Source organism: Etheostoma cragini, chromosome 10 (assembly GCF_013103735.1).
Source record: "Etheostoma cragini isolate CJK2018 chromosome 10, CSU_Ecrag_1.0, whole genome shotgun sequence".
NCBI lineage: Eukaryota > Metazoa > Chordata > Actinopteri > Perciformes > Percidae > Etheostoma > Etheostoma cragini.
Genome location: NC_048416.1, coordinates 12,520,979 through 12,538,302, shown reverse-complemented (window position 1 = coordinate 12,538,302; position 17,324 = coordinate 12,520,979). Strand labels below are relative to the sequence as shown.

Genomic DNA, 17,324 nt, shown 5'->3' with positions numbered 1-17,324 from the left:
CCTGTTCATTTCTATAAGAGTTGCTTATTGGTGCATGAAGCCTTCACGGAGCCATTGTGTGGCCCATAAAGCAGGCGCATTAGAGACCTCAGCCGACTGAGCCGGTTACTTTTACACGCGAATATTTTTACACAAAATATTGTGTTGTGCTGTTCTGGACTTTCCAAATGTTATTGGACTGAATGGATCAGTAATTTTGGGAGATTGTGATGCCTAATACAACGTATCTATTGATTTACAGATGTCTTTTTACCATATAGTTCTATGTACAAATGTATTTTTGGGCCTGAGGCTATCGTGTGACGGGCCCGGGAGTTGCAATTCCACTGTTTGGTCACAACATTGAAAATGCTTCAAAGCATGGCGCAGTTCGTGGGGGCATGTACAACAAGATTGGATATACATCGCTGTGTTTGTTATGCTTGATCCGATGTGTCTTTGTAGCAGAACCCTCAGTACTGGCTCTCACCCTTACCAGTCATTCTTTTTTCTTCAGGATCAGGTTACACATGTTACTGCACACGTCTCTAACATTAAAACATAACAGTAACAGTCTGTCACATGTTAAAGAGAACTTGGTGCACGGAAGTATCAGTAGCTAAAGCCTTAGACATTTGCAATGCAATTAAAAACTAAATTTTCATTTTGCTGAGGGTGATGAATAGGCCAGTAATCCCATAATAGCTCTCTCTTAGGCAGAATCACAGGAATGATAGATATTTCATTAGAGACAGAGTAAAACATAAAGTAAATAAAATTGAGTTTATAATTGTCAAACCTCCAGAGAAGGTTAAATGTTTTTCAGGTGAAATAACAACAACAACAAATTCAATGAGCCAAAACCATTTTTCAGTTACTTTCAGTTTTTTCATGATCCTTTTCAGGACCATGGACAGTTCTATTGCCTCTGTGTAACCAATCCCCTTCGTCTAGTGTGTGTGTGGTGTGTGTTTGTGTGTGTGTGTGTGTGTGTGTGTGTGTGTGTGTGTGTGTGTGTGTGTGTGTGAGGCATTATGTGGTTTCAACTTTTCTTCTAACAATCCCTTGTTTACCACTCTCTAACCTTAAAAATGGCATTGCTACACTGGAGATCAACACAGATAGAGTAAGTGTGCAGAATGAATGAAACTAAAATACAAAATTACAACTTCCCCACTGTTGGAAATAACAGCAGCTCTTCATGTTCGCCTCTCCGCTGTTCCTCGAGACATATGCAGCAGCGGGACGTGGCCAGGCAATTCGTAGTCACTGGCCACCTGAGATTGCAGTGTTTCTATTGATTCGGCCGACAGAAGGCTAATATTGACAAGTGCAGCGCGTATTCCAACCCGTTGTAATCTAGCGGTTATAGCGTCAGATCAAGTTTGACCAACATTGGCCCGCCACGACGGGTCCAATCGGAGTTCAGATCAGCTCCTTCACCCCCCCCCCCCAACAGCCCACCCCTCCTCTCCCTTTCTTTTTCGCTCTCTTTCCCTCTCTCTCTTCCTCTCTTAGTTGCAAAAAAAAAAGCTCTGCAGCTGGGCTGCACCTCAATGAACCTAATTGGTGCACTGTGAGCGACCATCATCTATCCACTGGATTTCCATCGCGGCCGGCTTCCATCCAGAACATATGAATTTGCTTAGACAGACCCTTTTAAGGAGTTGAACAGATAGGTCGGAGAAAATGGCACAACGCGTGGTTTTGTTTCTACTGTGGCTCTTTGACAGATCATACGCAGGATTTCCCAATCAGATCAATATTGGTAAGTGTCTTTGCTCTGTTGAAAAAAAAAGAAGACTGCAGAATGGGGTTTGTAGCCTATGAACAAAGATTGCAATTTCTTATGCCGGAGAGATGTGCACGGAGCGCGGAGCTCTGCGCAACGACAGAGACTAACTTGATTTATGTAGCTTATGCTGCGATCTTAAAGCAGCTGATTGTGTTAAATTGTAGATTAAAGCTTCATATAATGTTGTCTGTGTCAGTGTTATCATTGGCAAAAAAACATCTAAGTGTTTGATAAGGAGTAAAGACAGGAGACGGTTAGTTCCCCCGCACGATCTGAAGAGTTACAGGCTGGTCAAAAATGCATTATATTCTTTCAAATACCAATCAGCCTCCTTTCTATTGCAGTCGGACGCAGCCTATAGAGTTCTTCCTGACTGAATGAAATGGCCCACCACTGACACTAGACCAAGAAAGGCACAGATGCGATTGTCTGATCTTGCTTTTCTTCTCTTTAAGGTGGGCTGTTCATGCGTTCCACGGTGCAGGAGCACAGCGCGTTCAGGTTCGCTGTCCAACTCTACAACACCAACCAAAACACCACTGAAAAGCCTTTCCACCTCAACTACAATGTCGACAACCTCGAGTCGTCCAACAGCTTTTCAGTCACCCATGCGTGTAAGTGTGCTTCTATTTCAGTCATGTCCAGATTCTCCCCCACTTCTGTTCACAACACACAGCGAGCAGAATTATTTATGTCTAAATCATCCAGTATGGAGCTTGTACAGAGGCCACATCTCAATCTAGGGGAAGCAGTCAAGTCCATCTCACTTCACTCTGGGTCATAAAGTCTCAATGGGGATTTACAAATACAGATTTTTCGAATGCACACAGTGTTCTTCCCATATTTATCCTACATCATTTTCTTGTCTTTTCCCGCAAATGCATCCTTTCCTTCCTTCCTTTTATTTATTTTTTTTCTTGTTTTTTTAAGAAATGTATGTTTATTTTGACAATAACATTTTATGGACAGTCGCTGTGGTTGGAAACTATATTTTGTATCTGTCTTGAGTTTTACAGAGGTGATATTTCATAAATACAGGAACTTCACATAAAATAAGTTCCTTTGGCAACATGTTGTATACATGCTGGCCTTGGGAACGCAGCCAATAACACAGACCCTGAATCAAGGACTCAGCGCTGGAGGAGCTCATGTGTTATGGATCAGAATTGGATGTGTATTTTTTTTTTCACTTGTGTTTTATACATTTACTTTTCATCACATAAATAATTCACTATTGAAGAAGAAATGTATCGATATATGTTATGTGTATACCATATACACCATTAGATTTTTTTCCTCTCCATGGGTTATAATATGTGGTTATGGTTATGTTCCATCCCACGCTGCAACTGGTGCAGTGGCTGATCCAACAATTTACCTTTTTTTTTTCCCTACACCCCCACTGGCTGCAGTTTCTTGAAATCAACAGAAATGAAATGGACAAAGGGGGAGGGAATTGAGTCAAGAATGCCATTTAGTGATGTTATCTTAAACGATGAGTTCAGTTTGGCTGAATGGCCGACTTTGGGGACACGCGGATGTTCCTGACTGGCGGGGTTGAATCCCTCTAACCCCATGTGTGGCACAGCCATAATGGCCCCTCTGACTCTCCAGAACGTCTCCCCCAGCACCCTCCTCTGACTCCCCCTGTGTTACAAAGCATCTCCCCCAGCATTGCAGAGTCAGCTCATTAGTACCCAGCCCTCATAGCACCTCACTGTGCTGTCATTGGGTGAAAGAAGGAAAAAAATCCATAGCTCTCCATCCAACGCCAGCAAATGAGTTGGGCTTAGACCTGCAGGGGAGGTGGATCTGAGCAGTGAGGGAGATAAAGCAGAGCGTCGTATCACACGCAGCAGAGCTGCAAGTGCCCCAACCGAGGCATCCATAAGAAACAATAAGCAAATGACAGTGAATAAATAATAGATAGTGCCGTGCAATTTCACGCATGTTGAAGAGGAAGGGAAGCATAGGAGAAAAAAGCTTGATATCAAAATCTAATTAAATTCAGGGGCAAACACAGCTTTAGTGAGAGGAAGGGGTTCCTGTGGGAGCCGTGGCCCCGTTTCTTGTTTCTCGCTGCCATGTCTTAGCATCTCCATCAAGAGCACTGTCTCAGGACTGCCTTCAACTTCAAATACAAGAAAACAATGAGCTTTAAATGATGCAAAGAAACCAATGCTTAAAAGAAATGTATTGCTCAGCGATGCCAAAATAGGAGAGCGATTGTCAAATGTCATTATAATGTTTGGTGAGAGCATCTCTCTTGCTTTGATTTGCATATTAACAATCTGCTTTGCTTGAAACTTCTCTTTAGTGCTGAATTTTTAGCCCGTTACATTAAACAGGAAGGAATTTTATACTTAACACACTAAAAAGCCCTCTTCGTACGTTTAAAATAATTAACAACCCGCCCCCCATTTTCTTTCCAATCTGGTTTGTGTAATGTATGATCTTAGACTTTTTTCAAGGTAGTGCCCTGAGACTCTTGTCAAGCTGAGCTCGCAAACCGCAGACAGCTCATGCTGAGCTCACAACAGTCCATAAGCACCTCAGAGTGTCTCTACCAATGTAGTTAACAAAATAGAGATGACAGTTATTAGATATCACTTATGTGCTGACTTCCAGGCCTTTGAGGCTTCACCTCCAGTGAGTGAAGGCCTCCTGTGTTCTGAGTTTCAGATTTGTCAGCAGCACTGTTGTTTGTTTTGCAAGCTGTCAAAATTATTTAGTGGACATTTAAATTTACTTTGTCATCAGTAGCAACGTGTGGGTGATTCAGACCTTTGTCAGCAGTAGCACATATCTATTTTATGATTGGGCAGTCTGAACTAAGATTCAAAAGTAGCGTTTATGCAGCTTTTGGGGAGGCAAGCTTCGCTGCTTTTATCAGGAGGAGTTCTGGCTGCCTTGCAGAGTGGCTGAAATGACAGAATTTGTTTCATCTTCTTCGGACTCCTGTTTTTTTTTTTCTTTAAGCTGATGGTCTGCTTTTGTGTGCATTCTCTCTTTACTCCTGGACGGATGCTGCCAAACCCCTTTGCTCTGACTCATCATGTAGATCACTCCCCCTCATATACTGTACATCCTTTAAAAAGTAATGTAACAAAAGCAGAGGAACAAGAGGCTGTGCATACAGTAATTCAAATTAAACTCGCTGGAATTTATTTTGCTTGTCAGAAACAAAATGTGTAAATCCCTACGTGTGATGAAGGCACATTCTCGTGTCAGAACAATTTCTTTTAAGTCTGTTTCAAACCATATGCTATTAATTGAATTAGTGGCCGGCAGCAAAACAATGTGTGGCTTCAGTAATCCTCAAGGCTTGGCTTTGTACTGCTGAGGCGTGGTGTGTGCTTTGGTGACAAGACTGTTGTGTGCTTTGAAGTGACATCAGGAATTGTGAAATGTGTAATTAGCAGTGTGGGGTCCATAATAGCTATGGAAACCAGGACTCAGGTGTGCTCACAGAGAAGACGGGAGTAGTTGAAAGCAAAGGGTACCAGTTTGAAGAAAGCAAAGTCGACAACATTAATGTTCCTGATGGTCACGGCTAGCCAACTTAATGACACCGCCATCCTTTCTCTCCTGTGCACCCTTCTTCTTCTTCCTTTACCTGAGGCGAAGAAAAAATCAAGCTCCCCCCCCCACACTCTACTTGCCACGCTATTTATTAGATTACTCGCCTTGATTCCTGTTAAACGAAATTTTTTGCAATGCTTGGCTTTTGAATCTCATCTCCATATTTCACATTCCTCATTCTGTCATTACGCTAATGGTCTGTGTCCCCTCTGCCACCCTCTTTACATGTGCCTACCCCTCTTTTATCGAATCCTCCAGGTCCTTAAACCCTGGCAGTAGCAGATGCTTCTTTGGCTGCACAGTTCAGCAACAGTATTAGCATCAGCTACTGTGGGCAAATCTGCTTTTCTCCAAGATTGTGGAGAAGAAAGAGTCGCTGGGATTTACGTTTGTCATTTCCCAAGGCAAGAAAGAGGAAGGACAAGAGAAAAGCAGAGTGAATATAAGGTGTGATGAATCTGATTGTGAACAGAGAGAAGATGAGGTTAAAGGAATAGTTTGACGAGTTAGATGAGATGATTGATACCACTCTTTTGTCTGCATGGTATATGAAGCTACAGCCAGCAGCAGGTTAACTTAGCTTTGCTTAGCTTAGCATAAAGACTAGGCATTTGTACACTTCCAGTTTTTTGTTCATTTGTTCACTTCCATAAATGTTAATACACAAGCTTCAGAGGTGCTGGTAGCATATTTGTTAGCCGTGTTGCTACCAGGGTAGCTGTTTCCCCCTGTTCCCAGTCATTCTGCTGAGCTAAGCTAACTGGATGTTGGCTCCAGCATCAGATTTACCACACATACTATAGAGTGGTATCAATCTTTTCTTCTAACTTGCAACTAGACAAGTGTGTTAACCAAAATGTCAAACTATTCCTATAACACTGCTTCAGGTGAATAGCAGTTGACTTATGTGATGCCAGACGTAAATGCTGCCTTATTGTCAGTGTGAATCAGTTTACTGAAAAATTAATTATGGCACTTATTTTGCGTGCTGCACACTGATGATCAATGGTGATATTAGGTGAGCTATGTCAGCATCAAGAGGTGTGTGGAGCCAAAAAGAGTTTGGCATTTCATTAAACGGTCAAGAAGTAAATTCCAGCAGATGCCTGTGTTTGGATGTGAGACATCAACATCATTCATTAGGATTATCATAAACCCTCAGTAACATAACGCACAAGCTTACTTTTTGGTCTAGACACAACACATTCTTAAAAACATCTTCTTCACTGACCTTTACGCCCACCCAGAGAGTGCTAGCACTGCACATGTTGCCCAGAAACACCAACAGTCTCTCTACACCGGCGGCCCAATACAATGACAGAGCACATGTGGCAAATGGCATATGTTGTGAAGCACAGACGAAAGGGCCCTTACCAAATCTTCACATGTATTGTTTTGCATAGCTTTTGGCGCTGTTGTCGGTGGTGGTGGTGGTGGTGTGTGAATGGATGGTAAACAAAGCGACAGGCAGGCTGCAAGTTTTTGCAGAGCATGGCCTGACAGATACAAGCTATGGTCGAGAGGAGATCCTCAGGTGATTGCATTAGGGCCACACTTCTTGTCCTTGCAGGATGTAACTCAGCTTGAAAGGTGTGACCAGGGAAACAGGGCAAGGGAAGCTGGGTAAAACAAGAGTGGTGGGAAGACAGAGACGTAGACCGCAGTAAGAGAAAGCAAGAGGAAAAGGAATTTGATTAAAGGATGTTTTAGATTAGTTGCATTTATAGAGAGTATGTGTGTGTGTGTGTATGAGTGAGTGAGTGAGTGAGTGAGTGAGTGAGAGTTCTCCAGGCTATGGGGGTTGTGCCGGGACATGCCGTCACAGTCCAGCTGTGTAAGAAGCACAGATGGAGGTTTGTTTGTTGACGCACAGGCATGTGCATGCGTGTGTGCGTGCGCACATCTGCACAGGGCCACTCAACTAGACCCTGTGAGCGTATTCATAGGCTTAGATAGACACATCCAATGCTCCCTCTTCAAATTTCTTACTGCCTAAATTTCAGTGTTTAGTACCAAAGCTCCTGTGACACACTTCATCATTCATCCAAAGTAAAGGTCACTGTAAAAAAAAATAAGACCATGTGTCTCTTTGTGCAGTATTAGCAGATACCCTTTTTGAAATGTATGCAGGCTCAGATTTATGTGAAATGTGAGGAAAAAACAGGCAAATTTGATAGGCACCATGACTGTGCAAACTCCTCTGAGAGAAACATGAGCCACCATAGAGTAACGTGATGGGGTGATTTTAGAGGCCAGCAGGCCAGGCGGTCTCTGAGGGCTGTCGAGCTGGCTGGGTCTGGGGCCTCAGTCAGATAAGTGGTACAGGAACAGCCACGGGTGAGGTTACATGCTTGGGAATGGCAAGGCCTCTAAGAGAAGAGCGGGATGTCAACAGAAGGAGTGACTGACAGCATAGCTCAGATTAAAAAATAAATAAAATGAAGGAGGGAAAGGGTGGAGTTTTTGTCAGATAGAGTCACATGTTTTGATGTGACTCAAGCTTAAAAATGTCTAACGGAGTTAGGTCATTATTATATTATTATTTCAGGAACATTATGACTAAAAAGTCCACATTTCCATAAAACTTATGTTACTTGTTACTACAAGTGCAAAAGTAATCGCTACATTACAGCAAAGCCCCGCATGTCCTGCTGACATTTAATACTGATGAAATAATAACACATAATCCTACTTATTTTGATCATTTTCTTGAAGTCTTGCAGATTTGACTACAATCACTTGTACTGTTAGTTATGGCCAGATGAGGTTGAATCTTTTTTTATTCAGCAAACACATAAAAGGCTGGACAATTTCCAAAGGCTAAACATTCAAATGGAACATTATTTTGACCTAATTTTCTGGCCATGAGATGCCCTCTGCTGTATTTTTATTTATGTATTCTAAAGTCAGGCTCACAGCTAAAGCTGTAATGAGATTCAGACTAGAAAACAAAGTATACACTCCGAGGCAGATTCTTCACAATGAATTTTTAATCAGAATATCAGAAGATCCTCTTAAACCCAACCTGAGGAGGTGTTGCTGTCGGAGTATTATTTGTCTTGGAATCAATGACGCTGGCAGATGTTGTTTGATAAAACAACAGCTTTCCTCCCATGGCTTTCAAATCTCCATATATTTTTCACAAACACTGGGCATTTGGCCACTTTAGCAGCCACGGAAAATATAAAAACAAACAAATCGAGTGTAGGGACAGATTTTCTGATTTGGAAGATCAGCAACTCACGTCGCAGATTTACATTGACACTTTTAAAGATTTCTCTCGCCCTGACCGTTAACAATCTTTTATGGTGTGTTCAAACTTAGTGTGGGGATGTTGAGGTCTTTGGATCTCTTATTGATTCCCTATATCTATCTGCTCAATCGCCATTGGCATTTGTGAAAATTTGCAAGCAAGATGGATTAAGGTAAAATGATTATGAATGGACCGTCATGACACCCTAAAGATGTCGTCACACAGTCATTTCAAACAAACAGCCAACATAGAATTGCTGTATGTGTTGTATAAACATGATGTTAATACATACATGTTCAATGCATACTAAAGTAGTTATAATACTACCAGAACTGATTTACCTGTATCGGTGACATAACATGATTGCTTTTAAAGCCTTACAATTTAAATAGATTTGCATGAAAAAAAATGTACGCCACAGGTGAGCAATAAAATTCCAGATGTTACTATTAACCAACCAACCAAGAATCGGTTTAAGTATAATTTGTGCACTACTGACGCATATGTGAGCTTAATGGAAAACCAACGAATGCAAGGCGTAGATCAAGCCTCCTTTTCGTCACCAAACCTGATGCAACGCGACAGCCCATCTCTGCTCCGCACATCTGTTCACCACAGCTCAAATAATAGGGTGGTCTCTGAACTATAAGTCAACAATGACAGGCGAAGTCTGTCTTCCCTTATTGAAGATGATATCAGTGCTGCATTGTGACAAACATGAATAGCTGACTGACCATATAAAAAGCAAGCGATAAAGACTACGAGGGACAAGAGGAGACACATCAAAACTATGTGGTGCATTAGACACATTCGCTGCAAGGCTCTGTTTGCGATAAAAGGGTTCATGATAAGAAAAAAACCTGCATATGTTGTGCATTTTGAGGCAAATCAACAGGGGGGAAGCTGCCATCGTGAACTATTCATCTCAGGTGCATCAGGGGTTTGTCTGCCAGCTGCTTTCCTTGTGGTTTTGCTCACTATAACAATATGCCATTTGTGGCAGAGGTTATTTTTTATTTGGAAATACCATTTACCTTTATGCACCAGTTGAAAAGTCAGGGATGGTATAGGTAAAGAGAATAAAAGGATGAGCATTTTTTTATTAAATTATCTCCTGCGAAAATCTCTCACATTGCAGCCCCCACTGTCTGTCTCATTTCCATATCTCTCCTTTTACATATATTTAATCTCTCCCACAAAACCCATTACAGCTATGTTCCCACAGCCATTGGAATCACACTCAGCTAGCTATTGGCCGGTCACTTGGCTCCCTTACAATACCCGTAATCACTGAATCAGTAATCCCCTACTTGAGCTGGAATAGCACATCCGCATCGTGCCTCATTGGAAGTTGCTGCATTGGCCTGGCTTCACTGGGTGCAAAAGAAAGAGAACTCTGAAGTCCTCAACAAGAGCTGCTGACTGCACTGTCCTATCCAAGGTCAGACAGCTTATAAAAGAAAACACTTTTGAGCCTTTTACTATTTCTGAAGAGCCCACAAAGAAAATTATTAATTGGCACCTACTGAATGTGCTGCCTAATCTTTTGAGTCCACTTGGACTGCGTTATCAGCTGTTTATTGTTTGGGTTCCCCTTTGTGTGTGTGGTGGAGCTTGATTTTTGCGCTAAAGACTGTCAAAAATGTCAGGACATCAGGGTCTGTGTGGTAATGAATACAAAACATCAACAGGGAGTGTCACAATGTACTCTCCCAACTAGTAAATATTGGATCACAGTGCAACGGGGCTTCCAGCTCTCTGTCTGCCGACTGAGCAGATTGATCCGCACGTTTCTGGCCTGTTTCAAAAGAGGGAGTCGCTAGCAGAGCCCTGCCAAAGCTGGATGTCTCTGCCGAAACAAGGGCTCCATCATAACTGATTGCTTGTGACAGTTCACAGTCGCCGGGCCACTGGAGCGTCATAACCTTGTGAAACTAGTGTATGGGCACTCTAGCATACAGGCTGAAGAAGAGGAGAAAGAAAAGGAAGATATTAGAATATTCCTTGCAGTGACACGGAGATGCAAATAAGACATGCCGTGCCACGAAAAGCCTGTGTGGTTGATATGAAACACATCTTACGCAATGAAAGACATAATGCAGACCAACACGTCTGGAAACATTGGATTTATAGACAATTACTGCAACTGTGATTGCACTTGCAGATTGAAGACCCACACAATGTCAGAGCATGATCTGTTGACTTGTTGGAATGAACTGCTGATGACACCGAAGCAGAAATATCTTGCGGCAGGCCTGAGGAGCCAACCGAAGCCACTCAAATCACTTCATCTGTGTTGTCACCATAGAAAGCGCCAATGTATTTCTGGTTGTTCACTGATTCACATTGAATGCACAAGTTTAATTGAATCTGCATGAATGCAGTAAAGAGCAGGATGAGAATCAAGTGGCGCTGAGTTACATGCGTGGAATTATTTGCTTGTGGTTGACTACAAAGACACCGAGGTGCTTTGACTGAGCTGCTGTTTGGTCATCAAGGAGTTGGTCGCCATTGCTCTGCATCAGTTTTTCCAACTTAGATGTATTAATAGGTGTGGATGATATAAAAAAGATGTAGTTCTTATGCAGCGGTGTGATCTTTTACATGCATCGTACCACAGCTTCTCCTGTCTTTAGTGTTCACAATCCCCATGAGTGAGAATTAAGTGAACGTGATGTGCTCGCTCAACCATAACCCTCTTCTGTTTCTCCCTCCAATGGTTAATTCTAGGAGTGTGCTGTTGTGTGGCTCTTGCCATTTCACACATGGATACATAAAACCTGTGGGCGTTTGCTCCCAGGCCACTATCTGTGTTTTTGTGTCCATGCATGACCGTGTGATGAAATATTGAAGTGTTCTATCATTGGCCATTGAATTGCCGCCAGAGCGATTCCTGTCCCTTAATTTTATTTTTCCTGCAATTCTTTATCTCGGTGGCTGGGCGTGCAGATCAGGAAGGCAAACCTCATCTGGACCCATGACAGAGCTAATCCATCGCAGCTGCAGTTGGGAGTGAATCCATTCCAAAAGCCTCAATAGGAAGCTTCTCTCAGATGCCGGTGCCCTTTGCAGCCCTGACAGTGCTAGAACATGATGAAAAAGGACTCGGGGGGGGGGGTTCAGTGGCTTAGCTATGTTCATGAGAGAAGGGAATAGTGGAGGAGAGAGGCACAGTGCTGGAGATGGAGAGATGAAGTGACCAGACGCTGTGTTTGTGTGTGCCTGTGTGTGATGTGCATGGTACGTGCATAGCACAGTAGCTCTTCTTACTTCTCTCCAGCAACCTGTAAGCTGAAGCAAGCCAAATGTCCAGAATATGTATCTACACAGTATAGACCTTTGTAGATGATCTGGACACATTAAATAGCAGACCCAAAATGGCTTGTGAAGTGGACAGTGGACAAAAGTAGCATGATGTCCAGTTTAAAATGAAATAACCATAAAGGAACGCACATTATACTGTATGTGAATGGTGGAAGCGAAATAGCACCTTGCGTAATTGGGCAGAGAGACTGACTAACATATCTCTATGAAGTATGCAAAGGACACAGATAATTCTCACAAGTTCCCCTGTTTTTCTTTTTTGTGCAATGTATTTTTTCTCCTGCCCATTGGAGTGCTGCTTTTGCTGCTACTGCAGTACCAAGTCCCATCCCTGAGCTGTGAGGAGATAGACTTTGGGTCTTTTGTACATAAAGCAGCTTTAATTCTGAACTTTCTCTCGAGTGGCCGAAGTTTGTAAAAAGTCAGTGAACACACTCCCAATTTCAGAGGTTTGTCTCAAAGAAAAGCTTTTCAGCCCTAAGATGCCCCCCCCCCCCCCCCCCCCCCCCCCCCCCCCCCGTAACTGAATGCAATATTTAGGTGTAGAAAGTGTGCAGCAGCCATGTTATTTTCACAATCCACTAAAAGATGGGATGAGCACAAAATGCAAATACAATTTTAAAAACTTGTATAAAACAATCTTAAAGTGTCAGTTTACTCCACCTACCTCTTTTCCAAACTTCCAGTTTTCCTCCCTGTACTTGATTGAACAACTTTTATTTTCTTGCCATCTTAGTCTTTTTTTGGATTGAAACACAAGAATTCAGACAGTCATAAAAGACAATGCGATTAGTCAATTTCATTTGGAAGAGGGAATGAAGTTGAATGGTAAGAGTACAATCCAAGCTGTTGGTTGTGAAGACCCACCACACTTTACCACCTAACTTCCTGGTTCAACTGTATCTCACTTTACTTGCACACTCAGTTTTTTCTGTATAATGGTGGCTTATTAGTGTCACTTTCTCTGCAGTTAAAACCAAAAGTGTCCCTGTACACTTTTGGTTTTAACTCCAAAGGAAGTTGTAGCTAGCTAACTTGCAAAACTGTTAGCTTGTCACCTCTCTGTATGATCGTCTGCTGTTGTGCTTGTTGCCCCTTTAGACGCATTTTGAACACCGTGTTCCGAGATCTCAGCAATTGCTTTAGTGAAAAAGATCTTATATCTTCTGAGGAAGAACTTAATGTCCACAACATCCCAATGGCTTCAAATGTTTAATACATACGGACAGGCAGGACATCTTTACAAGTCACGTAGCTACTTTCACATGTCTCTTGCTAGCAGCAACTTCTTCGGTCTTTTTCTACAACTAGAGACAACATCCTGTCGGCAAAACACACTCGGAACTCAATGGAACATCCCTTATCAGCAGCTAACTTCAGAAAAAGGATAAGGAAAGGAACTATTATTCTTATAGGTAAATAAATGATAGCTAGCTTACAGATAAGCATTATTGTTTCTGAATATTACAGTTAGGATATTACAGTTAGGATATTACAGTTAGGATACCACAGGACCAACGGTCCAGAGTTACGAAAAATAAAACCTGAATTGTAATAAGCTGTATTTTCCTCTCAGCCATTTTTAATCAGACTTTCTTTTTTTTGGAGCTGAAAGAAGTTTCGGTTAAGAAAGTGAAAGTGAGGCCTTTGGATTTTCCTGATTAATCAAAACATTGATATGATTATAGTGTGACCCTTAAATGAAAAATCATTATTTTATAGTGACTATATCACTCTGACTTTAAAGTATTTGCATTTGATCAGCCTGCCATGCTGCCTTGTAACTGATTGGGTTAAACCTGGGATTCATTCTGACTAGACGACATTGCAGCACAGTGACCATATATCAGACAAGATATCCAACAGGCACCAAATTAGACTGAATTTCTTTTTGTGTTGTTAGTTCCCCTCACATATCCAGACAATGAAAGGTCCACTGAGAATCCATCTTTTCATCTAATATGAGAAAACCCATTGCTCTTCTCTCTTCAAGAGACTACATGAAATGGTTCTAAAGTGAAGCCCTTTGCTGAGAATCTTTATTGGTTTTTGTGGGGAAATTGCTTTAGACAAGTAAAGTGAGTAAGGCATATATAGGATTACAGCTCACTCACTGTCATAGAGCTCTGTTTTCCATCTCTCTCTCTCTCTCTCTCTCTCTCTCGCTCTCTCTTTGTACTACCTCCAGCATTATCATTCAGGGATTGAGCACCATCTCAGCAAGGGCACTAATAAGATGAAAGGTGGTGCTGGATTTTCCATACTTAACCAGACCTGGATTCAGGCTGAGAAGGAGAAAGATGATGTCTTCAAGGTTAAACAACTGGTCCCATCTCCCGTCCTCATTGACCTAGTCTGTTATTCTGCGGAGAAAGGCAAAGAGCTGGGAGAAACTGGTCCTGGGGAGGTGCTGTTATGCAACACAGCCCTAAAATCAAGCTTCACAATGCTAATACGTCAATGGCTCGGCTTGGATTGTTTCATCAGCATAGAATATGAAATGTGACATGTAATTTAATTCGCAACACTGGGGGCAAAGGCTTAGTTTACAAGCGAAGGAAGTGGACCTTATGAGAGTGGCAGATAGTCATCCCCTCTTGGTGCCCCTGTGCAACACATTCTTGGCTTTGCTTGTGCATACAAGCCGTGCACGAGACACACAGATCAGAATTCTCCCTAAAGGACAGAAACAACCAGTCAGTAAGAATCAAACTCAGGCGGTTTGCACTCTAACTGCAATATAGACATTTCTAGATTCCTTGTGCCCTGTCTTGCAGATTAGGAAAAGAGAAAATGACAAACAGAAACTAGTTTAGCAAGCAAGACTAAAGATTAGATAGACTTGTAGGGCAGAAAAAAACAATCCAACGTCTTGACAGTGATGGAAAAATATACATGCCTGCCAGACATCCACAAAGTTGACTTTGCTTGTTTTTTTCTCAATCATCCAAATAAGCAGAGAGGTTTTCAGCTGTCAGATATGTCCTTGCTGTGTACAATTTGATTCAAAACAAGTCAGTCGGGTGCGGCGCACAATACCTGAAATATTAACACAAATCTTTGCCCAGCTCTGCTGCAGTCAAGTCAAATCATTTAAAGGCATCTCCTTAAACTATTCCTTTAATCTCTTTGATATGGCTGAGAGTTTTCTCCTTGTGCCGTTATTTGTTGTGAAGGCAGTGCACTTCTTTCAGCAACAGTTTGAATGTTTGCTGTGTTGGTCCGACATGTTGAACTCTCTTTCATGCCTCTCTCCCTTTTTGCAGCCTTCCCAGGCTCCCTGCCTCCTCTAACTCATCTCACTCCCAGCACAGAGATGCTGATTAGACCGAGTGTGTTGGCAGGACTCAACACGCCTGTCCTGGCTGTCCGTCCTCATGAAGTCGTTGTTGCAATCTGCACTCCTCTTCATCTGCGATCCCCTTGTTCCTTCTCGCTTCATGCTCCAGTCTCTTTCCTTCCAATGCCTTCCTCCACGTTCATCTGTGAAGAACAGTACGATTTAGGTCCGCAGTGCTGATTGGAAGGATTAGTGGTGTGTGAGGGACTTTGTCACCAGCTTTCTTGGAAATCCAATTACAGAATATCATAAGCCTTACATGTTTCATACTCGGCTGAATCCTCCTTAAAATGCACACTGACACACTCAAAGGGTCAGTGTTTAGCCGCTGTCCTGGCTGCATATGGTAGTGACATTTTCCTGAAGGTGAGAGGAGTGATCATCTTTGAAAGGATAAGACAAGTCCTGTCGCACTCCTCTCGCCTCTGCATTGCAGCAAATGGTGGACTGCAAGAGCCTGTCTGAGAAAGGGATTGTTATTTGCTCAACGTGATGGGGCAGGGAGCACAGAGCGTGGCTCTTGAAGTGAAGTGAGGGCCAAGGGTTTAGGTCTGTTATCTGCTCGCATAGATAGTCCCTAATTAGATGTGTCAAGGAAATGACATGCAAGGGATGAGGGCAACGTAAGATTCGTCCAAGCATCTGTTGAGCCCTCGTTATTCAGTAAACCATCCAAGATAACGCCTTTATCTGAACTTTGAAAATGGCCAATGCATTGGTCACTTGAACAGCTCTGAAACAGACCAACACAGCTGCGTCTGGGTCTGTTTGACCCGCAGAGTGCTCTCACCCCTGAGTGTTGCTCTGTGTTCAAACAAAATCACTATGGTAAGACCTTGAACGGGAAAATATCTGTCAGACGGAGATAGAGTTGAGAGTCATTGACTCCCTTGGGGATTGCTCACTGGCCACAAGTACAGGACTATATCATCGAGGTGGCAGGTGAAGAGGAGAAGGAAGGCCTGCAGAGAAAAACAAGAGAGGAAAGGGAATAGTTAATGAAGTGATGGGAAAGTACGTGCTTGTGGGCCACATCTGACCTCAATGACTCTGGTCTCCGGATCAGTTTCTCATCTTGAGGGCACTACATACATAGTAATTTTACAGCAGTGAAACCTTCGATGTTTCAGGCATCATTAATGATGAAACAAAGGTTTTGAAAGCAGACCAGGGATAATCCTGTGAATTTCTTACTGTGAGTATAGAAAGAAAATATGTGCCTTTTTAGGGGCTGTATCCAACATTCAGAACATACTATATAGCAGCAAATAACAGCAAAGATATAATGGAGTAATGGCATTCTGAGGAGAGTATGAAGTCACACTCCCTCTGTGTGTGTTGTAATCTCAGCTGGTAACATCTTAGTTCTGATGGTTAGTAAGTTAGTTGAAAACACTTTAATATTGGCGTAGGAAAAACAGATTGCAGATTGTCCTTTCAATTGTAGATTTGCGATCCGATCGCCAATCAGCAGAGGCTTAATTAAAAAACTATAGACAGAGTAGATACCAGTAGATAGTAGATCTCTCTATTAATTCTTCAGTTCAATACACTCTGTACTTGCCATAGAGTACTAGTTTTTACTAGCAATTATATTTTAGCCATACTATTAAGTCACATCTTAAAATTGTTTACAACATTCTGTCTAATTGACTATTGCGTCAATTTAAAAAATCTGACATTCGTAGTTATATAAATAGCATACGTAATCTCACCTGGTCTTTCTTGCTAACAGAGCAGAGGTCCACTAACATCTCAGAAGGTCTGACTGGGTTTGTAGGTTTTGAATGAACCTTCCAGACACAGCATGGTATGGGATGAGGAGTTTTTCTTATGCCTTTTGGGCTAAATTCTTGAAGCTTCAAAGAGAATGTAAATTACTGTATGCTAACCCGAGTTTGAATTTTACGCTTACACACAATTTCCATAATGTCCTTCTCAGTTGGATGCACCACTCTGCATCAAGCTCAGAGGACATTTTAATTTTATCCTTTACACAAATAGGATATTTGACAAGCCATGCAGCTAACTATTCAGCTCTGCAGACATGT

The 17,324-nt window shown here is 42.2% G+C and overlaps 1 protein-coding gene across 8 annotated transcripts in view; it reads left to right on the top strand.

Moving 5' to 3' along the window:
- Positions 1-1,475: 1,475 nt before the first annotated feature.
- LOC117951288 (glutamate receptor 3) overlaps positions 1,476-17,324 on the top strand; it is an 81,368-nt gene continuing 65,519 nt past the window's right edge. For all 8 annotated transcript variants that reach the window (XR_004658130.1, XR_004658129.1, XM_034882935.1 and 5 more), the window contains exons 1-2: positions 1,476-1,747; positions 2,230-2,388. Coding sequence is in view for 6 of the 8 variants with exons in the window: in XM_034882935.1 (XP_034738826.1) it covers positions 1,669-1,747; positions 2,230-2,388 (238 nt within the window). In the remaining 2 variants the exon portion in view is untranslated. The remainder of the gene's footprint in view (positions 1,748-2,229; positions 2,389-17,324) is intronic.